This window comes from Camarhynchus parvulus, chromosome 2 (genome assembly GCF_901933205.1).
Source record: "Camarhynchus parvulus chromosome 2, STF_HiC, whole genome shotgun sequence".
In the NCBI taxonomy this organism is placed as follows: Eukaryota; Metazoa; Chordata; class Aves; order Passeriformes; family Thraupidae; genus Camarhynchus; species Camarhynchus parvulus.
The window spans coordinates 78,458,161-78,485,093 of NC_044572.1; the positions used below are offsets into that span (position 1 = coordinate 78,458,161).

The 26,933-nt window shown below is 35.4% G+C and overlaps 1 protein-coding gene across 1 annotated transcript in view; it reads left to right on the forward strand.

Moving 5' to 3' along the window:
• Positions 1 to 26,933, forward strand: part of DNAH5 (dynein axonemal heavy chain 5) — a 115,872-nt gene that overhangs the window by 38,902 nt on the left and 50,037 nt on the right. The window contains 21 exon segments of the mRNA XM_030971030.1: positions 25 to 260; positions 1,468 to 1,686; positions 2,394 to 2,456; positions 3,370 to 3,608; positions 4,402 to 4,642; positions 5,039 to 5,238; positions 5,841 to 5,994; positions 6,658 to 6,821; positions 7,475 to 7,631; positions 8,641 to 8,853; positions 9,699 to 9,923; positions 11,173 to 11,345; positions 12,426 to 12,604; positions 14,207 to 14,394; positions 14,974 to 15,168; positions 15,820 to 15,954; positions 16,662 to 16,769; positions 17,456 to 17,609; positions 19,227 to 19,373; positions 21,749 to 21,990; positions 26,744 to 26,920. Coding sequence (XP_030826890.1) covers positions 25 to 260; positions 1,468 to 1,686; positions 2,394 to 2,456; positions 3,370 to 3,608; positions 4,402 to 4,642; positions 5,039 to 5,238; positions 5,841 to 5,994; positions 6,658 to 6,821; positions 7,475 to 7,631; positions 8,641 to 8,853; positions 9,699 to 9,923; positions 11,173 to 11,345; positions 12,426 to 12,604; positions 14,207 to 14,394; positions 14,974 to 15,168; positions 15,820 to 15,954; positions 16,662 to 16,769; positions 17,456 to 17,609; positions 19,227 to 19,373; positions 21,749 to 21,990; positions 26,744 to 26,920 — 3,809 coding nt within the window.

The window sequence follows — 26,933 nt, forward strand, 5'->3', positions numbered from 1 at the left end:
CTATTAATTGTTCAATATTTTTAGCTGATCTGAAGCTAGCACTGAGATCAGAAACCAAAGCCTGGATGACTTTGCTGGGATGTCATTGCAATAAGAAGTACAGAACACAGATGGAAGCAATTTTGACTTTTATAGAGGAAACTGGCAAGAAGTTAAATCGCAGCATCACGGACCTGGATGATATCAGAATAGCCATGTCAGCTTTAAAAGAGATCAGAGAACTACAGATCTCTATTGACTCTCAAATTGGCCCCATTGAGGTAGCTAGTGGGAATGTTGCATATACGGGTACTGCTTCAAGAGAGCAGTTATTTTCTGGGTTAAAGGTTAACAGTGAACTTTGAAAATGTATGATTTAATATGTGTTGAATGTTGAGTGACAGGCTTATTGTGTTCCTGCAAACCTTTTTGTATGAAATTCTGATTTGGGCAAATGTAAACTTGCTGAGATGAGATGTGGTTTAGTGAACAGCGTAGAAATTGAGTGATGTAGGTCAGAGGAAGATGAGAATACAGGTATTTTTAATGCAAGAAATCTTTTCATACTTTGTGGAAGAAGTCTGTGTATGAAAAGGAATGAGATTCCTTCTTTTTTTTTAAGCCGAGCCTTAAGAGGAGTAAAAATCTAATATTGAGCAGACAACACAAGATTGATTAGTTTTATCAGTTGTATAAGTTAAAATAAACAAAAGCTGCTGACTTCCTAAAAAAAAGTTAATGTGATAGAATGCCTTTACTGAACATCTGACAAAAGGCAGGCTTAAAAGCAGATGGTAACTGTTTCTCTGCATTCCTGACTAGAGTATTTATTTAAGAATGCTATAGTATGGCAAAATGCAACTTTGATTTTTCAGTAGAATTCTTTTTCCTGAGACATGTTCATGATTCCTGACATGTTCATGATCCTGATTGCCCATAAGCTTCCAATTCTGCAAGCAGGAGCCTCAGGTCCCGAAGCACAAGAAGTGATGCTTCAGTTTTGAAAGGGAGATTGGCATATTTTCCACAGAGTGTTGTAGTAGACAGATAGTAACATTTCCATTTTTGCAGTTTGGCTACAATTTGACCAAACTGGAAAGCATGAATAGAAATAATTCCACTTCATACAGAAATTTTCAAATGAAACTGCCACAGGTTTACTGCTACTCTACCTTGTGCTAATTTATAGAAAGTGAATGTCAGTTGTGTTTTAGTGAGAATTCAGTAAGGGTTTTCACTATGTAGAATGTTCATATGTTGGTGGTGCAAGCTGAAATCAATGCTCTGAGAAAAAAATGCAGATGTTTCTTCCAGTTTGATATTGGTTTGCCCATTTTTGATAACGGCTATGCAAGAAGAACAGAATTTCTTTTTCTAACCAATCATTCTTCATTCTTAAAAATTTTCAAATGCTAGCATTTTAAATATATGTTTTCCATATGTTTACAAAGTTACCATTTTATGTATCTTGATCCAAATTTCTGGCAGGAATCCTATGCTATGTTGAGCAAATATGATCTTCTTGTTGCCAAGGAAGAGACAGAGAAGGTAGACACGTTGCACTACACTTGGGAAAAACTGCTAATCCGTGCAAATGAAGTGCAGGATGAGCTTGTTGCTTTGCAGCCAAACTTCAGAGGAGAGCTTATTAGTGCTGTGAAGACTTTTACTGAAGATTGTGATGAGTTCTACTCAGATTATGATCAGGCAAGTGTTTCTATTTTATTGTATTAGAGAATTTTTTTAAGAGTGATGGGAACATGGAAAGGGTTTTGGATTTGACTAATGAATGGGATGGGCCTCTAATGTTGAATAGGTTTATTCTTGTTAAGATGGTGTTTGGGTTTCAGTTCAGGGCAGGTTTGGTTAATGTTTTGTATATGACTGATGTAAGTAATGCTGGTAATCAGTTCCTAAAAATTAAGAATTGAGATATTTAAGGTTTTTTAAAAGCATATAATTATCATGAACAAATGTGAAGACTTAGATTAATGATAAACTATGTTAGCATCAGAAAACTCTTCTTTCTTTCTGACACGTGTACAAGCAACTTAAGCTCTCACATTATTTTTCATCAGAATGAATGAAGGTGAACTAATCTTGCATCATCTTTTAAAGAATGCTGACTTTTACTCAAAAAATGAGCTGTGATTTCCTAGCTTTTGCAGTGTAATGAAAAATTCCTGCATTAAAAATACAGTTAGTTGCCTTATTTGATTTTTTAAAATCCGTTTTAAAAAAGTGTTTGTTCTAGAAGGTTAACTGTCATCCCTTGGCTCAGTTGATATCTGATATGGGGGAGGGGATCTAGAGGCTGCAAAAGTGTTTGAGGTTAGCATTTAGAAAGTGCTGATTAGAAATAAGTTGTGGTTATTCTCACCCTCTAAACTGATGTCTTTTTTTTTTCCTTTTAGAATGGGCCAATGGTGGTTGGTTTAACACCTCAGGAAGCCAATGACAGGCTTACTATATTCCAGGTGCTGTTAATTTTAGGACATTACTTAAAGCTACAAGTGAGCCAACACATAAAGGCTCTGAAAAGGGATCACAGTAGTTGAATGAACTTCCATTGATAGATAGGGTTACTGCTTTGGCAAAGTCTGTTTTGTCTTAGTGAAAGCTATGTTGGAATTTTTCTATGCATTTGTAAGGAATACTGTTTAAATTTTTTAGGAGTCAGCATAAAGGCTGCATAGATAATGAGTACTGATTGCTAGATACAATATTCTGATGAGAACCTTCCCACAAGTTTAGTGTATTTGGCTATAGACTATTCTTGTGTTTGTTACTGTGTTAATTTTTTTTTGTGGTTGGAGTCTGTCTTTGTATCATTATTAATATCTATTCCTGCAATAACAACGTTTAATGCTTCTGCTTTTCCCATACTGCTATTCATTTGACTTCCTACTATGTTCCCTGAGTTACATTGCAATTGACAATTAAATTATGTTTTTCTTTGCTGCTTTAATGGTAGTAATTCTTCCTTCAACAGTCAATAAGATTTGCACAGAACACTTGGAGAAGTAGAATTTGCTGTACCCATCTTTTTATTTCTTTGTGTGTCATGCTTCACCTCTTTCAAGTGCAGTCTTAGCATTTATTGTTCTGTCACTGTGCTGCATGAAGTAAATGGTTTTCCTGTCAACTTCTAAAAATGTGCCTCCAAGCTAACTAAAAGTTACTTTTCTCAAGAAAATTGTTGACAAAACTGTTGACAGTGTAAGCTGTTACTATCTCTCTCTATCTTTCTATTATTTCCTAGATTTGTGTCTCATTCAGCTCTAATCATAATTTTGGATCTTGAATATTTAGTAATTTTTATTAACTTTTTATTTATTTATTATTATTTAGTTGTTTTATTTAACTTTTTTCCTTTTTTTTCTTTCTTAGAATCGATGTGATAATCTCTTTCGGAAATATATTACTTGTGCAGGTGGAGAAGATCTTTTTGGTTTGTCAGTTACTCAGTGTCCTCAACTGCTTGAAATAAAGAAGCAACTGAATCTGCTGCAGAAACTCTATAACCTATATAACAGTGTCATTGACACAATCAGTGGCTACTATGATATTCTTTGGTCAGAATTAGACATTGAAAAAATTAACAGTGAACTTATGGAATTTCAGAACAGGTGAGGAACTGCTGCTGTGTTAAAGTTGCCTAAAGTACTTCTTGAATATGATTATAATTGGTTAGCACCAATAATCGTACATGAGCATGTGTGAGGCATGAAAAATGTGAATTTAAATTAAAAAATATATCCATTACCAAAGTCATAAAATCAAGAAAAATTTAGATTCTAAATGCTGAGCATTATTATTCCTTAGACAGATTCTTGGCTACCTTTTTAATTAGCTTGGAGTATATGTTAAAATTGTTATTTATTTTTGTATGAAGGAAAGTTTCACCTTTTTGTTGTAGTATTGTTGTTCATGAGAGATAGATTTATGCTAGATGTCAACGGCAAGTTAGTGAATTGCTGAATAGTTTTCTCTACAAAATGGGTTGTATTGCATACACGTAGAAGCTGAACTTTTCATTAAACCAGGAATCAAAAAATTTAAAGAATTAAACCCTGGGTGACAGGATTTTCTAGAGCTCAGAGCAGTGCATATCATCAGTCTCACCAAAAGATGAAATCAAAATTTAGAACATTTCAACTGATTTTGAAGATCGCTTGCACAGAGTTATTAAAATTATGCAGCTACACTCCTTAAGGGGAGGCTGTAGCTCTCTTCCTAGCTATCAGTTATTGAAATAGACTGGAAACAGATTTTCTCACATGGAGAAACACATACTGAATCTCCAAATTAAAGGTAACTTGAGTTTGGAAGGTATATGTTCTGCTGTTGAAACCATATACTGTGGCTTTAAAGAAAGAGTATTTGAAACTTTCTGAAAAGGCTTGCTTTATCTCCATGTAGATGCCGTAAACTCCCTCGTGCTGTAAAGGAATGGCAGCCTTTCCTTGACCTAAAGAAGACCATAGAGGACTTCAGTGAATGTTGCCCATTGCTTGAGCACATGTCAAGTAAAGCAATGATGCCTCGGCACTGGAAGCAGATTATGGATCTCACTGAACACAGACTTGATGTGGAGAGTGAAACATTCAAACTGAGGAATATAATGGAAGCTCCACTATTAAGATATAAAGAGGAAATAGAGGTATTGTGAGGGAAGAAATATGGAAACATGGAACCAACAATCTGCTTGTACAGTATAGGAGTATCAGAAGCAAGAAGGAAATGAAAATATTTTTGTAGAAAGAACAGAGACATGGACTATCGCTTCAGGTTTTTGTATGAAATTATGACGCAAATATATCATGGTGTCAACTTCTTTTTTTATAAGTCATGCCATTTATAAGGGTACCTTGCTTTGTGACATTGTGATGTGGTATACAGATTATTAGCTATATTGTTTGTATATCTGTAGACCTTTCCACTAAATAGTTGCTCATGAGCCTAATGTTACCTAGTGTTAAAGGAAATAAGAGCTAGGTTCATATACCAGGGACTTGAAGGATTCATATCTTGTTTTGATATCCTGTTTATTTAAAAGGATATCTGCACCTGTGCTGTGAAGGAGAGAGACATTGAGCAGAAGTTAAAACAAGTGATAGCTGAATGGGATAACAAGATGCTTAACTTTGCAAACTTTAAAACTCGTGGGGAGCTTCTTTTAAGAGGTGACAGCACATCAGAAACAATTGCTACCCTGGAGGACAGCTTGATGATTCTTGGTTCTCTCATGAGTAACAGGTAACAGGAAAGGGGGCAAGGAAATGGGGGGAGAGATAAAGATGTTAATAAAAGGCACTTTTATTAAAAGTGAGGACATAAGAGAGAACACTGCCTGGCTATGGCAGGCATACTATGGGTGTGAGAGGCACTGCTGCTCTGCCCCTGTGATAGGTTGTTGCCTCATGCCAAAGGTGCTGAAAATCTCAATTGAAGTGAGCTTCAGTTTGTTTGGTTTCACATGCCAAATGACACAGATAAATAAGGAGCACAGAACCTGATCATCAGGCAGATGCTCAAAAGCAGGAGTTTAGGAGAGTTCAGGAATTCTGAGTTTACAGCTTTCAGGATGTTGAGTAGCCCCTTTATCTTAGAGTGAAATTGAAGTCCCACCCTATTCCTGTTGGATCAGCGCTGTGCTATGCACCTGGTGTACACAGTAGCAAGTTGGAGCTGATTTGATTTAGAGCTGCCAACTAGCTGAATTAAGTTTTTATACTTTCAATTGAAAAATTTTAAGCATAAAAACTAGTTCTCATCCAGTGACCTGTATGCTGCTTTTCAAGATTCTTATTTTTTTCTTGAAATAAAGAAATGCCTCTCTCTTTTTTTTTTAATTGTAGATACAATACACCATTCAAGACACAGATTCAGAAGTGGGTGCACTATCTTTCCAACACAACGGATATAATTGAGAACTGGCTGACTGTGCAGAACTTGTGGATTTATTTAGAAGCTGTTTTTATTGCTGGTGATATAGCAAGGCAGCTTCCAAAGGTTTCTAGCCATGCCTTTTTTCAGTTTTCTTATCAACATTTTAAGAATAAAACTGTACTGTGATGTCATTGATGCAGTAACATAAATTTAATTTCTTTTAGTATTTAACAAAACTGATCTTGCTAGGAAATTAGGTAAACAGTGCTAATGGAAGACATGGTGTGAGAAAGTATAAGAAAATCATGTGATCTGTTTGATCTTTTGGTTTCTAGATTGCAAAGCTGTTAACTAATATGTATTTAAACGTTGTGCCTAGTAGTAGCCTTCTGTAGTAGTATCTACCACTAGCATAGTAGTACCTAGGAATCCTTATCTTAAACTTTCCTGCATGGCTTTTCAAATTAAAAATGAACTTTAGTTTTAGAAAAAAAAAATCTTCAGCTTTGATGCTCCAATTCAAGTATAATGAGTTTTCTGTCTTTTTCTCTAGAAATGTAAGAGAAAGCACATAGCAGGCTTGACAGCCAAGTATAAAATAAGCTCTATTGTGTAACCTGAAAGAATTGTGTCTAAGCTGAAATATTTCTAGAAGACATGTGATTACTAGTCAGAAGATTGCTGTTGAGATTACTGGGTGCTGGTTCTGGAAGCAGGTGCCTTTTCCCTCTTCTCTCTTCCTTCCTCCATTTCTTCCATTCCACATTCACTGTCATGTTTCAACAGGAAGCAAAGCGTTTCTCTAACATTGATAAATCCTGGGTAAGGATCATGACCCGAGCTCATGAAATGCCCAATGTTGTTCAGTGCTGTGTTGGAGATGAAATAATGGGACAGTTATTGCCACACTTACTGGAGCAGCTTGAAATCTGTCAGAAATCACTCACAGGGTAAGATTACTATGAGACCATGTTCTTGGCCAGATGGTTGTGCATTGTGTAACTGGGGAAAGACCAATTGCTCAAGTACTGTCCCATGAACTTTGAAAAGATCTTGTTCTTATTCTACTGTGAATGCAGTTGAACTGAGCAAACAAGTTCAGGATAATAAAACATCTCCAAAGAAACTAACTCATGGATAAGTATTTGATTTGTGGCTAAGGTGTCACCCACTGTCTATCTCTGTTGAAACCAAAGCTGGTTTCAGCCTAGTTTCAATCCTGAAGGCGATCTAGATTTGTGTGTCCCATTCACACCTTTCACAGATCTGGGAGACATTCAGCTTGAGAAATATAAATAGCAAGTAAAAGAGTTAATGTAAAAATATTTTATTTCAGTTTAGTTTCTTTTCTTTTTACTGGTGTTTAGATTATAGCAAATAATAAAAGTTTTGCATGAAATGATTTCTGATAATAAGAGAGTAGCTTTAAAGCAGATGCTTAACATGAATGTATGATGGATAAAAATTGTCATTGTTACAGCTAACAATTGTATAATAAATTGTGAGAAATACCACTTTTAAAGAGGAAAGGATGTAGAAATCAACCCAAATCACTTACCATCTACCCCCTCCTGGCTTCTCTATCAATTTTTTAAAAATGCAGGTACCTGGAGAAAAAGCGCTTGCTATTTCCACGATTCTTCTTTGTGTCAGATCCTGCTCTCTTAGAAATTCTTGGCCAGGCATCCAACTCTCACAATATACAGGCACATCTGCTGAACGTGTTTGACAACATTAAAACCATCAGGTTCCATGAAAGGGTATGTGCTGCACGCACCTCAGTGTTACATTCCTTCACATTAACAATGTGTCATACTTGCTAAATTAGAGAGCTACTTGGTTGCATAAGGCATTCTGCTGTTTTACTTTATTCACCAACTATTTGATGCTGAGGAGGCTTTCTTCATTTAAGATTTGTTTCATATCCTCATTTATGATGTAGTAAAACTTCATGTAACAAAAATTTACAGCAGTGCTTAAATTTCAGAAAAATCCACCCATGTACTGAACTTTTTTCTGTGGCTTCCTCTCAAATAAGCTTTTGAGTCTTTACAAGCTTATTTGTATCTTTACATTGCCTGTATTTGTATTTCTCCATTCATGTTTTGATTGTAAGAAAAAGCGTATATACTATCTCGCCTGTTTCTGACCTGCGCTTACTGTGCCTTCACACACAGTGTTTTAAGAACACTTTTCTTACACCTTTTACAAGAACCCATAGCAACATTTTCTCCTTATGTATGCATTTTCTTAAAAACTAATTACCTCCCCATGCTTTTGAAATTCCTTTGATTGTCCATGTTCCTTAACTTTTCTGTTTTCATTATTTTTGATTCTAAGGTTGTAAATATTGTTAGGGCGTTGACCCACCAATAATGGGGGAAGGCTTTCTTTATTGTGACTGGAAAGTGGATATTGTTACAGAATCACAAAATGGGTTAGCTTGGAAGGGACCACAATGGGTGGTCTGGTCCAGCCTCTGCTCAAGCAGAGTCATTCTAGAGCACATGGCACAGGATTGCCACTGAAACTTTAGTGAGATTCAGGAATTGTCAATATATTAGGTTTTGTCTCCTTGTTCATGACAGTGTTTTGTTTAAAGCCTTTCTGCATAGCAAAATAATGATTTAATAGTCTTTACATTTCATTGACCAAGTTGATATAATTTATTAGTTACTTAAATCAGTGTAATAGAGTGATTGCAGGAAAATATGAATTATTGTAAAGATAAATAAATCTATAAACACAAGATCTTTTTTCTTTTACTAGGTATATGATCGTATATTGTCAATTAGTTCACGAGAGGGTGAGACTGTGGAGCTGACTAGACCTGTAATGGCTGAAGGTAATGTGGAGGTTTGGCTCAGCTCTCTGTTGAAGGAATCCCAGCTATCACTGCATCAAGTTATTCGCCAGGCAGCTATGGACATCCAGGAAACAAGTTTCGAGATGACTGAATTTCTTTCTACTTATCCAGCCCAGGTAATATAATTATTAAATTAGTATAATGATTAACTACATATTATTATAATTATTTAAAAATTAAAATAATTATATAAATAAAATAATTAAAAAATATTCCCAGATAATTATCAAGTTTTCTTCTTGTCTTTGCATTCAAAGTTGCAGCCAGTGTTAAATAAAAAACTAGCATTTAATTTTATTTGAATCATCTCAGTCTTTTAAGTTTCAGCTTCACATAGCTGAACCCAAAAGAAGATCATTTACCCTAAAGTTCTCATTTAAAAAGGAAGCTGAATGCAATGAGTTAACATAATGAAGTTAACGCTATTTTCTACAAGCTTAATACTTGGCTGCTGGAGGAAAAGTACTAAAATTGTATGTTTGCTCATATATTCAGGATAATGCTATGTATTGCTAAAAATTTGAAACTGAAGGTGTTGTTGAGAGGAAATTATTTTTAGTAGAAGCTTCCCTTGTGATCAGGAATTTTGGAGATGGAATAAAGACTTTGTGAATTCATTCACATAATTCAATTTGAAATATTTCAAATTGAAGCAGTAATTATTCACTGGCTAGTTATTATTTATATAAAGTGTATTTGTTACATACGGTATTTTTATATATACTGTAATTTATACTGAGCAGTTCTCTAAGCAATGCATTGTAGGCAGTATCTACAAGACTAGAGTACAGGCTTAACTATGCATTTATGAAGGCAGCTGGACACACTCTGTATGAATGCATGGAAAGTAATTTTATACATATAGTAGGAGAAAAATTTCTTTAGTTTTTCTGTGTCTGTGAATGTACATTTTAGGTGAAAGAGAAAAGATTATGAAGCATATACTTCTGTGTTTCCTAAGGTTGGGTTATTGGGGATCCAAATGATTTGGACAAGAGACTCAGAAGAGGCTTTGACTCTTGCCAAGCAGGATAAAAAAGTTATGCGTAAGACAAACCAGTTTTTCCTGGATCTTCTGAACATGTTGATAGATATGACAACAAAAGACCTTAGTCCATTTGAGCGAGTTAAATATGAGACATTAATCACTATTCATGTGCATCAGAGAGACATTTTTGATGGTCTTGTAAGTATTAAAAAATTAACAATTAATTACAAGGAGTTTTCCACATAGTACAATGTGAAATGATAAGAAAATACTATGATACCTATGAACTCCTGCCTCATAAGATAAACATTTAATTTCATTACTCTAATGATTATGTGTCCTGAAATATTATAAAAGTGCAGATGCTGCTTCAACCAAGACTTAATTACTTTTAAGTAATTCAGTGGGTTTTCCTCTCCCCAAGCAGTAGCAGAGTTTTATGTTTCATGTTGGTCCACTAAAGTTAATAGTGCCTTTGTAGCATGATCAGTTAGGGACTTCTTTTTCCTCATACATTTTGTTGCAAGTAATTTTCCTTTTTCTGGACTGCATAATGAATTTCTACAAGTAAATAAAATGAATATAGAGCTATAGTGCAGGAAAAAGATTGAATCTGGTATTCTCTCTGTTCTAGTTTCAATAACATACATAATTATTACTTAGGGATTTTTTTATTCACTTTACACCTTCTCATGCTGACACAGGATGGTAAAATAAGGAAAATGAAAGCATTTAGTTTGGTCAAACTTAAAGTAGCATGCCCTTTTACCTATGGGAAGTCCTGGACCTGATTCTGAAATTAAGCTGTCCAAGAAAAGAATTACTTAATTTTGGTCCATTATTAATAGGCAGGCATTTATCTTTTAATTGTAGAATCATTTGTTTCTAGTATAATCATTTTATGTAAAGTGTAATTTTTAGATACAAACTAAATGATTTTTTAAAATTCTGTTTTAATATTCAATAGAGCAACTGTGACTTAGTTCTGTTGCATTCCTTAGATAGAATCAGCACCATGACACTGCCATGAAATATCTTTTTTCCCAACATGCATGTGGTTTCATACAATTCTCATGGCAGTTTGTGAAATCAAATATTACATAATGTACTTCTTACTCATGTAAAAGTAGAGTGGTAGAAAGGACTAAAAGGAATGGCAATTTTAAGGTTAAACTGAAACTACTCTTGTTTGAGGCTTATGGACTGTTAATTTGTGTTTAGACTTTTGACACACTTGTCTAAAGTCTGAAGTTCCTCTGCCTAAATATGCAATTGAACAATAATACATTACAATTTTTGTGGTAAAAATCCAGATAGATTCTCCACTATCCACTATATTTTACTATGTTTGCAGCACTGCCTTTGAATCTCGTACTTAGATGGCATAATATAAATGTGAAAGTAAATGTTAACCATGAATGCCACAGCCTTGTCTTCCCTCTCTTAGTGCTGCATGCGTATCAAGAGCCCTACGGACTTTGAGTGGCTGAAACAATGTAGATTTTATTTTAATGAAGACTCTGATAAAATGGTGATTAAGATCACTGATGTGAGCTTCACATACCAGAATGAATTCTTGGGCTGTACTGACAGGCTTGTCATAACACCTCTTACAGACAGGTGAAAAAGACTAATTTTATTCCTTTATTCTTTGCTGCCAAACCTCAGCTTTTACAAGAGCAATTTTGTCATTCCTGTTGGATGCACATTGATCTCTGCAGAGTTTATCCTTCACAGTCTTGTCAAAGTCAGTACTTTCATATGGAATGCTTAAATATTTTTTGTTTCTGTGCCTTTTAATGTGAATAATGTCTGACTTATTTTCTCCCACATACTTGCACTGGTCCCTATATACATAATGTAAGTGACCTTCATTCTTATGTACATGAAGCCAACATACCTGAGGATCTGATATATCCAACAGATAAAATATGTAGAGATACAGGACAAAAGTAGGTGTTTACAGACAAGCTAATGAAAAGAGCTAAGAAAGAATAGACAGGAAAAGCAATTTTTATTCAGCTGCAGTAGTTTGGAGATCTTTGATCAAAAAGGATGTTGAAAGAATTCCAATCCTATTAACAGAGAGATCTACCTATCTAACTCAAATAGCACAAAGAATGCCAACCTACCATTGGTAAAATAAAGGCATTGTTTGGTTGGTTGTCGTTTTTTTTTTAGCTATTCCATACAAAACATGCTAAAGCTAGTTTTGATATATAATTATTAGCTGGTGTTTTGCTGCATTATGCACAGATGTTTCATTTATGAAAATGGGATGCACTGTGTGATCAAATTTCAAAGATGGAAAAGAAAGGAAAGGTTAGATATCTTTCATTATTGTACTCCACAGTATACTGTGTTTCAAAGCTACTCCGGACAAAATAACTCAGTATCCAAGCTATTAAAACTAAGATTAGGCAGCTTCTCTGTATCTGCTTTCTTCCTTTCTTGTGATCTTTCAGGTTGCTGATAATTGAGGATTATCTGTTCTTTCACTTTATGTGTGATGAAATGAACGTTAATATTCCCTGCGTCAGAAACCGAGTGAAGGGATTTTGTCTGTACTGATCCAAATTGTAATTAGTGGAATAAAGTTTCAGTACTTCCCTTTTCTCCTTTAAATCAGACCTTGTGTAAGTTCCTCTAGAACTGTACAGAAATCTGTCTGCTGCAGCCTGACTGATTGTTGCCTTTTAGATGTTACATCACTCTGGCTCAAGCTTTGGGCATGAACATGGGTGGAGCACCTGTGGGACCTGCAGGAACTGGAAAAACTGAAACCGTGAAAGATATGGGACGGTGCCTTGGAAAATATGTAGTGGTCTTCAACTGTTCAGACCAGATGGATTTCCGAGGACTTGGGAGGATCTTCAAAGGTAAGATGTGGACCAAAGGTAAGCTGTTGGCCAAACAGTCAATTGTTTTCTGGGGTGCACAAATCACAGTATAACTAACTGGGCAGAGAAAGTTATTGCTCCACTGTACTCAGCTTTGGAGTGGCCTTATCTCAAGTACTCTGAAGTTCTGGAGTCAGCAATACAACAACATATAAAAATACTGGAATGTATCCAAATGACAGCAAAAAAGATGGTGAAAGAGCTAGAGGACATGACTTAAGAGGAACAGCAGAGTATACTATGTTTATTTTGCTTTGAGAGACTGAGGGGGGTGCCCTATTGCTGTTGATAACTTCCTTGTGAGGGTCAGTGGAGATGGAGGTGCTGATCTCTCTGGTGTCTGATAATAGGATATGGGGGAACGACTTGAAGCTGCATGGGGTGAGATTCAAGCTAGGTATTCACTGAGAGTGTGGTCAAGCACTGGAACAAGCTCTCCAAGGAAGCAATTTAGGTCTCAAGCCTGTTAGTGTCCAAATAGTAATTAGAAAATGATCTTATATATATGGTTTAAATTTTAGATACACCTTTGTGGAGTCAGCAGTTCTACTTGTTGATCCTCATAAGTCCTTTATAAGTCAGTCCTTTATATTCTGAGATATTTTAGGAACTACATGAAAGTTTCAAAGGATAAGAGGACATCTCCATGAAACAAGATTGAAACATAACAGGCAGATGGCTTCAGCCTTTTAATAAATGCAAGTAATTAATATCTTTTTATGTGTATAAATTACAGTTGCAATACTGTCTTCAGTAAATAAAAATGCTATGAAAACATGACATAATTTATGAAAGGATAGATAAGGTCACTTAAAATGACTTAAAGTCACAAGGAGAACTGCTGCTGTGAAGACAAAATGCTATGAAATTTATTGCTGAACTGGTGGGATGTGCTGAGTTTTGATTTCGGTGTTTTGTCTCATTCAAATATTGAAGTTTCTATCAGTAAAACGAAATGCATGGGTAGTTTTAGATATGCTAAAAACAACTTGCAGAGCTCACTGGAGTTAGGTGCAGATGACATTTTTTAAGCATCTGAAATTTATACCTGTTAGTCATAGCAGATGTCAAATTAGAGACCAAATGAAAGTTCTTGACTATTGTATTGTTGCAAGTGACTATATCTATGATTTTGTTCATTTTTCCCACAAAATCCAAGGAAAAATAAAGTTCTGGAATAGACTGACCTCCAGCTTCTTGATGCAACTGTATTGTTCATTTTAATATGTCCAATAAGCTGTTGACAACCTGATGCATTTTCATAGAATTACTGGGGGAATTTTTCTTTAGAGGGTAAAGAGGGACAGAAAAACATTCAAGACATAAGAAAAAGAGAAAAAAATCAAAGAACATAATATGCTAGAAAATCTTAAGGACTTTGTGGGGTTTTATTTTCTTACTTGAAAATGAATTAAAATTCTTCTCTTTGTTCTTTTCCCAACCCTCAAAAATAAACACTTCCATCCCTTCCCCCCCTGCCCCCACCCCGAGATAGATTAACATAATTTTTGGCTTGTGAATTGCACCAAAAAAGGTTTAAAAACATAATGGTTATATGCTTAGTTGCTTTTCTCTTTGAAGGTCTGGCTCAGTCTGGCTCCTGGGGTTGCTTTGATGAATTCAATCGTATTGATTTACCCGTGCTATCAGTAGCTGCACAGCAAATAGCAATCGTGTTGACATGTAAGAAGAAACGTAAAAAAAGGTTTGTTTTTACTGATGGAGACAATGTAGAAATGAACCCAGAATTTGGCATCTTTCTTACTATGGTAAGTATTCAGTAAGTTTCTAATATACCAGTGATGATTGTACAATAATCAAGTCTAACTTGGTATGTGAAGTGTACTTGCTAACTCTTACATCATTCAGTTCTTAGAACTAACTCACTGATAATTTGAGAACATTGAGCATTGCTACAAGCACAGTTTACAGGGTCTTGTTTCAATAACATCAAGCACATGCAACTAAAAACTGCAGGCAGCACCATAAATATAAGTAATCCCAATTTCAGCTTGCTTCTACATGCCAAATTCTGGCTCCCAAAGTATGATTTTTTGCTACAATTACAGAAAAATTACCATAAAGATATGGGTAGGAGTAGCCAGTAAAGATAAGACCTATAAGACAAACTCAGATTTGAAATGCTTAGGTGGAGTTTTTCATATTTCATGGGTATAAAAGAGGCAAAAATTCTGTAGAAATAGGGTGGTAAGTCTGTGTGGCAATTAATTTTGACGTTTGACTTAAAGCCAGTGAATTATTTTTACTACCAAGATGGCATATTCCTTTGCTGATTCTTCTCTTTGTGCAAGGTATACTCAACTTCAACACCTGCTTTTCCTCTCTAGAATCCAGGATATGCTGGACGGCAAGAACTTCCTGAAAACTTGAAGATTAATTTCCGTTCAGTAGCTATGATGGTTCCTGATCGTCAGATCATAATTCGTGTTAAATTGGCCAGTTGCGGTTTCATTGATAATGTTCTGTTGGCAAGGAAATTCTTTACACTCTACAAGCTGTGTGAAGAACAGCTGTCAAAGCAGGTGATTACATTCATATGATGCAACCTGATTATTTTAGGGAAAAACTATCTATGAAGTCACAAAATATTTGTGTGAAGAATAAGGAAAGGTTCATGCTCACTAAATAAGCTAAGAGACACTTGCAGCCCTCTGCTGTCCTGGATTAACTCCTGCTGCAGGTTGTTCGTACAAGGATGGGGCTTTCATGCAGAGCACTGCTTATTATTAAGTTTTAGCTTTAGTGAATGGTGATGGATGAGGCAACTAAAAGCTTTATTGTAGCCTTTGTTGGTCCTACAGAGTGGCTTGAGAGGCATTTGGTTTGTGCTACCTGTGCTTGTACAGATATTTCTCACTTTCCAAAGGCCGCAGAGAATTCAAAATAATACTGATAAGGTATTTCTCAATAGTCCTTGGGAACCCTGTCTTGATTCAATGACTTATGATGACATTTTTTCTGTCACACCTTAGATTTTAATAGATGGTAGCAGATTTGAAAAGTGAATTTACCCATAGTCAGACAGCCAAAGAATAGTTAATGGGTGTTTGGAGGCATTTGAAATGCATGTACCACTTCTCCTATATATTCATCCATGTCTTAAATAGCAAATAAGAACTGTTTCATGCCTATTAACTTGGGGAAAATCTTCCCAAACTTCACCTATCTTCTAGGTGCATTATGATTTTGGCTTGCGGAATATATTGTCAGTGCTGCGTACGCTGGGAGCAGCAAAAAGAGCAAATCCCACAGATACTGAATCTACCATTGTCATGCGTGTTCTGAGAGATATGAACCTGTCTAAACTGGTAGGTTCTGAGGACCTGATAAATAATTTAAACTGCACTTTGGAGCTACGTGATCTCTAGAAGATTGTATGTGACCTTTAAACTGAAGCTAGCTTGGAAATGTTTCATTCTCTGAGTGGAACATTTTAGCTGGGAGGGAGATAAATTTCTGTTAGTGCCTTGTGTGGGACTGAGGAGGGAGTGAGCTTTCTGTTGCTTGACTTTCTACCCAGGCTTAACCTTGAATCGTTCACAATTTTTTCCTTGCTAATGTTAGAAGTAAGTAGATGTCTATGCAGTAACTTCTTTAGAAACTTTGTGCTTAAGTATTTAGTCACGCTTTTGAAAGAATCTGTTATTCATAGTAATGAGTACCATTTCACCTCTCTAAATAGCTAACAACCTTCTTCTGTTGCTGTGATAGATAATCTTTTTTTTTTTTACACTAAATAAAATAGACAATTTTCTACATGTATTTGCTAAAATCTATTATAAGAAAGTCAGTCTGCATGTTAGTGATTCATTTTGACAAATGGAAGCATCACATGATCTCCTTCTGCTGCGTCCTTCTAATGTTTAGCACCTAGAGGATTATATAGATGGTTTCTTAGGTTCTCAAGCATTTCTTTAGGCCTTCAGGACTTAGGTATTGTTCTTTCTAAAGTTGATAAAATAAATAGAGCCGGTTTTAATCTGTGTAGATTTTTGTTTTCCCTGATTTTCACTAGATTGACGAAGACGAACCCTTATTTCTGAGTTTAATTGAAGATCTGTTTCCAGATATCCAGCTTGATAAAGCAGGCTATCCTGAACTTGAGGCAGCCATTGACAAACAGGTGATGTGTCTCATGATTTGTGGTGCTCTGGTATAATTGTCATGAAGTGACATCTAAGAAAATTCTTCTTGTGTAGTCTATCCAGCTGGCAATACTATATTTTATTATTTAAGCTTTTCTACAAATCTTTACCACTGGCACAGTATTATTAAGCTTATTCTTCAGGTCACTGAATTGGGATTATAGTGTCCTGTGGTTTTCTTGACTCATGGTTACTGGAGTCTAATTTGAAAAATCCATGTATAGGAGCTTGCCTTATGTAACCCAGGATTTATTATTTATCTAGAGTCCTGACAATTAGAATATTAATTTGAGAAAAGATTTACTTAAAATTACATTTCTTTTATTTAATTTTCCGTTAGATGTTTGTAATACTTCAGTAGGGCCAATTTAAGAATATAATGTATATATATATTATAGATATATTACAGGTATTTCTAATAGATGGATTATAATGTACGTAGAGGCTGGTTTACCTTATTTTTCTGAATATGTATTTGAATACCAAATATCTCTCCTTTTTCCAACAGTTTTTTTTTAATATACACAAAGCCTTTACAAAGAGTGTAGTAATCTGTTGAGGATATATCTGTATCTATCTATTTATCTATCTATATCTAAAGGCATCAAAATATATTTTGTGCTCTAAAATAATAATAATTTAGTTTTCTGTCACTGTCTCTTAGGTGGAGGAATCTGGCCTTGTTTGTCATCCTCCTTGGAAACTGAAAGTTATCCAGCTTTTTGAAACCCAGAGAGTAAGGCATGGATTGATGACCCTAGGACCTAGTGGTGCAGGAAAAACTACCTGCATCCACACCTTAATGAAAGCAATGACAGGTGATGTTAGTACTTATATTGTAAACTGTTACTGAACTGTTACACTGTAAACTTTAAGCCCCTTTGTTTCTTCTCAGAAAGGCTCAATTGGTACACTGTGAGAATATATTACTGGAAGAATGAGTTTGTATGTTGAGACACTAATTATTAAAGTAGCTTAAAAATATCTGATATTCAAAACCATATGCTTCATGTTCTTTTGTCCATATTATCATACTTTTATCAGAAGTTCTTATTCTAGATGGATTAAGAAGGAGGAATACAGTCTAGGCAGGCAGCTCAGATTAAAGCATCTCCTGGGTTTTGCTGAGGTAATGCTGGAACCTTTTGCTAATCAGAAGAATTTATGTCTTTTTGAACACAATGCATAAGACAGGGTCTTTGCAATATAAAATAACTGGTTTTATAACCATAAGTTCCTGGTTTAGACAGTGAAAAAGTCTTCAAGGTTGTTAATTTTGTGTCCTGGCTGGAGGCTTGAAGACTGTGTGAGGGTTTTTTTTTTGTCATTTGTATTTCTAAACAAAAATATCAGTTGAAGAATGTCTGCTCAATCTTATTAAAAAAAAAGGCCATAGCTTGGGGAGAAAAACATATCTTTTGAGGTAAGCTTGTGTTACCCCATTTCACAAGTTGCTTATATGATTTTCTCGAAGTGAATAACTTCGGTAAAAAATAGTACAAAAATAGTTCAGCAAGTCTCACACATGCAGTGATGTGCTGTGGTTAAGAAACACTGTAAGCTCTACATTGCAAGGGAAATGATTGTTCCATTTAGGAAAACAACCAGAAAGAACAAAGTTGCATTGCATAGTCTTCCTATCTTTTTTTCCTAGCACTGAGATGTGAACTACAGCCAAGATAAAGTCACCTCACTACTTTTTTCAAAGCTGATCTTCTCACACAACCTCATGAAACGCTAAAATGCGTGATCTGTCAGGCTTCTATCTTTCATGTTAGTGAAATCTGATTATAATGAAGTTATTTTAAAATAAGTAATTTTTTCAGCTCTTTCTTTCAACATCTTACTACTGGCTCTTGGGTATGTTTTAATATTGGGTTTTTTAGAGATGTCTAGCATTGTAGCTTTTAAGCTGTTGCTAAAGAGATAAAAATAAAGGTTAGATGGTCGTGGTATGGCTAGTTAGAATTTGTCTGTGTAAGAGAATTCACAAGAATATGCCAATATTGTATATTTTATCTGTTCTAAGATGTAGGCAAGTGCACAGAAGGGCAAAACAATCAATCATCTGTCTGGTATTTATTAATTGGTTTTAAAAATATGTATCCAAACCAAATGTGTTAAAGCACTATTGTTTGATAAGCTTTCAAAATATTAAAATAAACCTTGAATAAATTTTTCTTGCTGCTTTTCCCAATGAAGCTCTGAAATGTGAATTGAATATTCAAAAGTTTCAGAACTTCATTTTACTTTTTTTCATGTCTCCAATTAATGAACTTTGTATAGCAAGAGAAGTTTTTCAAGTAAATACAGATGTTCTTATAATTATGAATGCATATTAAAGCATATATCTGGGTGTAATGAGTTTGAGTTTGTCAAAGTTCTCTTACCTCTGAAAAGAAATATAAAAACTAACTGGTGGTCTGCCTTCATAGATTGTGGACAGCCTCATCGTGAAATGAGGATGAATCCTAAAGCTATAACTGCTCCACAAATGTTTGGACGCCTTGATGTGGCAACAAATGATTGGACAGATGGAATATTTTCAGCCCTCTGGAGAAAAACTTTAAGAGCAAAGAAAGGTATCGGGTTGGGTTGACCTTGACTGGACTCCAGGTCCCCACCAAGTTGCACTACAACTCCTTTGCCCAGCTGGGCAGGGGAGAGAAAATAAACAGAAAACAACTCACAGGTTGCGATAAGGCAGTTTACTAAAGTAAAAGCAAAAATTTGCTTGAGCACAAGCAAAGAGAAAAAGAAGGCTTATTCTCTATTTTGCATCAGCAAGCGATGTTCAGCCGCTTCCCAGGAAGCAGGGCTTCAGAACACGCAGAGGTTGCTCCAGAAAGCAAACACTGTAAATAACAGATGCCCCACCCTCCTCCTTTCCTTAGCTTTTTGAGCAGATGTCATATGGTATGGAATCTCCCTTTGGATATTTTGGGTCAGCTGACCTGGCTGTGTCCCTTTCCAGGATCCTGCTCGCCCCCAGCCCCTTGATGTGGGGAATATTGAAAGACAGAGCTGATGCTGTGCCAGTGCTGCTCAGCAATACCCAGAACTCTGGTGTGTTATCAACACCTTTCCAGCCACCAATGCAGAGCACAGCACTGTTTAGGGCTGCTGTGGGGAAAGGAACTCCAGCTCAGACAGACCCAATACAGGTATAATGAAAGAGGCTTCCATTCAAAATAAAACAAAAAAACCTTAGAAAAGAAAAAGCTTCAGGCAAACTTCATAAAGCATGGTAACAGGGTTTTTTTTTCCTTACATGGAAGCATTGGAAAATTGCTGGAAGAATTTCTGTCCCTTCTACAGTCTGTATTCTAAATGCTTTGTGTTCAAACAGTGTAGTGTAACAAATACTACTTCACTGCATTTACTGAATTCTTTCTTTTGTATATTAGGCCCTCAGATGGAAGGAAAGTGGAAGGTAAAAGTCAATAGCCCCAATAGTGGTGTCCGATAAAATTTTTGATGCTGTCAGGATTTCTACCTGTTCTCTAGCTGCCATATTAAAAGGAACCAGTTGTGTCATAACAGCTAGCCCTTCACATATCCTAGTCCATCTCAAATAGCACTAGATAATTCTATTTAGGGAGCCAATTTCTGCCTAAAATTATGCTGACATATATTCTTAGGCTGTTATTTTAACTAAATGAGTGTCCTTGAGGGTTTGATGCTACCAGATTCTTGCTTGATTATTGCTTCCTTTTTTTTTTGTGTCTGAAAATTATTATATGATCTTATCATTATGCCTTAGAAGAAAAAGTAAAAGAAAATCCTAACACTTGTTGCACTATTTAATATAAAAATTCTGAAATACAGAATTCTTCAGAAATACAGATACTTTTAAAATAGAAAATACTTTTCAATTTAATTTTGGTGGGCTTGTTTCAAATCTAGAAATGTACCACCCTTGAGAATGTAACATGGCATTAACTATTGATTTTTTTATCTTTTCCTTCAAGATGAAATATATATTAGCACACCCATATGACTTCCTCAGATTTAATCTGTAAGAGTTCTGTAATATCTCTTTATGAGTCAGACTCCAGACTATCTCATGCTTGATATGCCTGAACTGTAGCTATAAAAACCCTCATATAAAAAGTTTATCATCTGTTTCATATCTCCTTGGTTCAACGCTAGCAAAGCTCCAAGCCACCTAGGCCTTCAAAGTAAACACTGACTCTGAAGGCAAAAGGATCATCTCTGGCTAAGGAGCTGTCTAGAAATGCACGGTGGGGCTGCCTGCTCCCTAAGGGGAGGGCAGCCGGGAGCCAAGGTGGGATCTCTTTCCAGCTGGGATCTGTTGCTCTGTACCCAGGTGAGGCAAGGAAAACACACCCAGACTCTCCTAGGAAAAAGAAGCAGGCTTTAAAATACCTTTCTATTGGAGAATGGAAAGCAATGAAAAAACTTAAAAGGAAGCTAGATCAAGTTTAGGAACAGAACAAATGACAAGCATCTTCCCCAATGGACCTCTTTTACTTATGACAGTGTGCATGCTATTTGAAAGAGTGATTTTTCAAGTGTTCCTTTCATATATTTTTTCTACATTTATAAAACTCATTGAAAACAAATGAATTGTGTTTAAATAAATCTGTAGTTGTTATCTTCTTTATGTCATTTCATGTAACTTGAAATAAACCTAATTTCTTACTGTCTTGAAGACTGGATCCAAAAGACTCTTTTTGAGTATTAAAACTGGTGACTTATGCTGATGGCACTTTATATACTGAAGAATGGATAATTATTAGGAATAGGTAACAAAATGAAGTACCCAGCTGAAACTGAGTGATGAAAATGGTAATTGTGTTAAAAGCTGAGATTGTAGCTGCGTGCATGAATTCAGAATTAGTTAAAAATTTGTTTGCAGAAATAAGAAACTGGTCCTTGAAAGAAACTAGCACATCATCCATAGGTGCTTTTGTCCATTATGTTGCATTTATAGGTGACCACATCTGGATAGTTCTTGATGGTCCAGTAGATGCTATTTGGATTGAGAACCTTAATTCTGTCTTGGATGACAACAGAACTCTAACACTAGCAAACGGTGATCGGATACCTATGGCGCCAAATTGCAAAATAGTCTTTGAGCCTCATAATATTGATAATGCTTCTCCAGCAACAGTTTCAAGAAATGGGATGGTGTTCATGAGCTCATCAGTTCTCACCTGGAGTCCTATCCTTGAGGTAGAACAGCTAAGTGTCTGTATTTGCATTGAAAGTTTTACTGGGTTCTTCTTCAACACTTCACCCTTATTACTGTAGGACCTATTTTTGTGCCTTTTGCTATGAAATACCTTTTCGTCTATATAAACTTCTAGGTCAGTATTTAAAATAGCAATGTTTATGGTAGTTTATACAAGAGTGAATAAATTTTTTAAGGAACATAGCTAACGTATTACACTTTTAAGAATATGGTAATTTTACTTTGGGACAAATTTGTAATTAGAAATATTTTATGCAATTGAACGAAAACTCAATTTTTAAAACACTAACTACTTGGTAGCCCATAGTGCAGCTTCAGACCAAGGAGGAGAAAAGAGTAAAGTTGATTCAGGGAGCTTGAAATCCTCAAGAAAATAGAAATTCTCTTGATAGTTCTTAAAATTTATTACAGTTGGGATTTAGAACCAGAAATAAAGTCAATGCAGCATCAAAACATGTAATTTTTAAATTGATGTTGTTACTTGGTTGTCTGTTAACATTCCTAGAAGCAAAGTATCGGAAGAACCAGGCTGTAGTTACTGTCTCTCTGTCATGGAATGAATAATTCAGAAAAACAGAACGTGTTTCAGGTGTGTTTTAGAGTCAAAACCCAGCATATAAACATATTGAAATATATCAAAGGGATTTATAAAGTATTTATTTTTCTTTTATATGTCATCTTTCATCTTCCAAAACTCAGTAAAAATAAATCCTAATCTTGACAGAATGCTTGTAAGAATATAGTGAATGACAAATTCTGAGACTTGAGCATACCATTTTCTTTTTTCATGTAGCAAAAATCTTGGTAAAGATGAAACATGAGAGTTCCCAAGAATCTACCTAATGTTCCATAGTAATATATTTAATCAAAGCTTTTGGCATTTAATTCCAGTTTTCTTTTCTGTTAAGAAAACAATAGAGACAATAGCAGTAAAAAAAAGTTGGTTTCTCATTTTCTTCCCTTAAGCCCTATATTGCCTTAAAAAAATTTATCAGTGAGGTACACTACTCAGGATTAACACTTTAAAAAACATAAAATAAGTACTAATTTTTTTTTCCTCTGCCATCTTGTTGAGAATGCTCGGTTAATATTATTTTGCTTTGATAAATGTGGTTGGTCTTCTTAATACCAAAAATGAAAACTTTCTCCTGCATGGCTAAGATACTGATTGTTGTGATCATACAGATAATTACTTTCCCCTGAAATCCAAGTAATATCTGGTATATTTCACTATAATCCCAAATTAAATTCCTTTATATGGGCTTTAACTTTCCTTTTTATATGGACTTTAAGATAGGAATGATTTCCTGTTTATGAAATTGGAACACCATCCAGGAGTTTGTAGTGTATTTGTTTCCATTTTTCAGACTTAAAAAGACAAAAATTTATAAGTTACTGTGAGCTAACAGACTAAATTTTACTGTCTTCCATTCTAGTATGTATCACATGAACAAGTTTTTAAAAATATTTCTTAAGATGAATGTCTCACAGTCTCATTCAGTCATTTCATTTCCTAAATCAAATAGGATACCCGTGGAAAATGCAACTAATCCTCACCTAGTTAGCGTTGCTTAACTAGTCCTATGAAAATGCAGCTTAATCCTATGAAAATACAGCTGGCCTCACATTAACTTTCAGATGTCAGCCTTTTCTAGTGATTACCCTATGTCATTCTCAGATTTCTTATTTCTTTAAGCCATGAAGGTTCTCATGCTTGTAAATTTTATATAGCTTGCTGTTTATAACCAGATTGCTTGTCCAATCCCTGAATTGTCTGGCAACAGAGGAAAATTGGCTTGTGGCACTGCCTAGAACCAGTGTCCTTGGCAAATTAGAGGTTTCAGCCTAGACAGAACTCAAAAGAGACTGTATGCTGTAGTCCAAGCCCTGAGTGCCAGGCAGTGCCTGGTGCCTCTCTTTGGGACTGGAGGCAGTGGAGCTCCTCTAGGAAAAGTGAAGCCAGGGGATGTGTTTTGGTGAGCAGAAATTACCAAGATGAGGAAGGCTGTAAACTTGTGATTTCTGGCAACAGACACGAGGTTTCTTTTCCATCTGTGGATGTGAGATGGTAGGTCAGGTATAATGCCCTGAAAAGAGGTGAGGAGCAGCAAGACCCCCTAGGAAAGGCACCAGAATCCTGTTTGGCCTTAACCCAACAGGAGGAAAAGGAATGGGACTGTTGTCAGATATTCCTTCCTGTCTTGGAAACACTCATGTCCTGTTGACTTGTTGCAAACTTCGAGGTTTGCTGCTCATGAAGAGCTAAGATGTGCTGCAGATGGCTGATACTATGTTTTTCTAGTAGTGCCTGAAGCTTTTTCCATTTATAAGGAAATTAAATCACATGGAATTTTCTGTTCAGTCACAGGTCTCTGCAACACTTGAGGATCATCACTAATTTGTTTGATGAGTTCCTTTGCCAAGTCCAAAATATTTGTAGTCTTGTTATGAAAAAAGTGTTTAACAAGTTTCCAAAAAAATTGGCTGGTAAAAGTTCAGTTTTACCAATGCAAATACATGCAGTCAACACAAGTGCCTTATGTATGTTACTGCCAAGTTTTACTTTTCAAATTTTTTGAAAACTAATATGGATACTCAGGAAAGTGTAAATTATGCATCTAGGACAGTGGCTCCCCTGAAATTCCACTTGTGTTGTTCCTTTCTGTGCTTACAACACTGTACAGGGCCTACTGGTGTTAGGTTCTCACAGCTCTGCCTCCTTGCGTTGCCTAGTTTGGAGACAACCACTTCTTGGATGTTAAAACTGTGCTAAAGATTCAACTGCAGAGAAAAGAATTTTATTTTGGATTGTCACTCATTATTTACCTCCTCATTTTAAAGTGAGATGCAGGCTAAATTTAGCTGTGTTGAAGAGTTGTATGAAACTAGCTTTCCTTAATCCATAACCTTGTTTTAGTGATAGAAACAGACTAAAGAAAACAAACATTTTTTTTAAAATTTGGATTACATAAACAAAATTATGTTCATTTCACCGTAAAGTAACCTTTCTAACTTCCCTTTCTTTCCTCATTATAAAATTGGCTATAAAATTTCAGCCTATTGTTATTTATAATTTTATCCAATAGCATTTCTTTTGTTTTGCATCATAAATAAAATATCTTGATGGCTTTTTCAATATGCTTCCCTTTAAATCTCTTTTGTAATGCAATACACTTCATATTCCAAGAAGTCAGGGTAGATGTTAACCTTGCTAATTCTCACATGCTGAATGAAATGTAGTATTCATTGATATTTCAGAAGAACTTTAAAACACAATTAAAGACAAACAAATATGGGTAACTCAGGAAGTTGTTGCATATATTTTTGTTTTCAATCCTTACCATTTGCAAACAAATAAATATAGCTGCCTACTTGGATGCGTTGTTATGTCATATGCAACTTCCAAGTTTAGTGAAATAGTTCTCAAGTTCTTGTTGCTGTTCTCATGTAATGTGCTGTTCATGTTGCTATTCTCATGTGATGTGCTTCTTAAGCAGTTTTTGCAAAGAGATCAAAGGTATGATCCATTACTCATCAACCTTCTCCAAAGCAAAAGTGTTTTATCAGCTTTTCTACTAACCCCTAATATTTTTTGAATAATCAGTGAATTTTGGATATCTATTTTAAGTCCTTCTGTCTTTTACTTTTTATCACTTTGTTTTCCACCTACCCATTTCTAGAAAGGTTTTTTGTATATATCCTTATTTGTAATCACTCTCAAAGTTTATTTACTTTGGGAAGTAAGAGTAGAATTTCAATGTATTATGAAAGTAGTAGAAAGAATAATAGAAGCACAATATAGCTGAGTTTGGAAAGGACCTCTAGAGATAATATTGAGTACATTAGTCAAGTCAGCCTGGAGGAGGTTGGTGAAGTCTGTGGCCTGTTGAGTTCTGAGATGGAGAGTCCAGGAGCTCACTGAGAAGCCTGTTCCAGCATTAACTACTCCCGCAAGAGAAAACCATCCATGTTTAAAGCAAATTTATTTGATTTCAATTTGTTCCAAATTTTGTTTTGAGTTTTGGGGAAGAATCTACAAGTGTTTCTGCTGGTGATTGAGTTTTATGTAGGAAATAAATTTATGGGATGTAAGTGAGAAGTATTTTACCCTGCAGATGAGAGAAAACTTCAAGGTAACTCCAAGAATCATGTTACTACTTTGAATTAAAGGCATCAAAGAACAAATCCTATTCTATAATTTTAAGAAATGGGTAGTTTACTTAGGTTTTGTTTATCCATCATTACAGATACCAAGATACACAATAAGAACACTACACACACCAACACACCTCCCCTCTGATAGCCTCATTTTTTTTGTACACCTGCCAGATCTTTTAGGTTATCCTCTATCCCCATTAGAAATAATGTGTAGAATAAATATAATTTGTATTCAATAAATATTGTTGGATTTCTTTTCAGAGTTTTTGGATAACTTTCACAGCTGTTGTGATTAAAAATGTTTGAAAACAATGATTTTTGTGCTGTTGAACACAGTTTTTACTTTTCAGTTCTCTTCATAGTTAACATCCAGTAGGAATTATAAATACTTGGATAAAATTTGACCTTCTGTTAATTAAACCCTGCCCAATGGACAAGGAAACTTAACTCCCCCCCACTTCTTTCTCCCATTCTGCCCCCAATAAATCAACATTCCATACTTCCTGAAGTTTTTGAATTACTGTACTTGAATTCACTGAGACTTGCATTAGGAACTAAATTTATACTTTGCAACAGGGATTTTTGAAAAAATGTGCCTTCCAAGAGGCTGAAATTCTACGTCAGCTGTATTCTTCATCGTTCCCAGACTTGTACCGCTTCAGCATGCAGTCTCTGCATTGCAAGACTGAGATGCTGGAAGCCTTTGTCATTATGCAGAGCATTAATATGCTGCAGGGCCTTATCCCACCTAAGGTAGGTAGTGTTA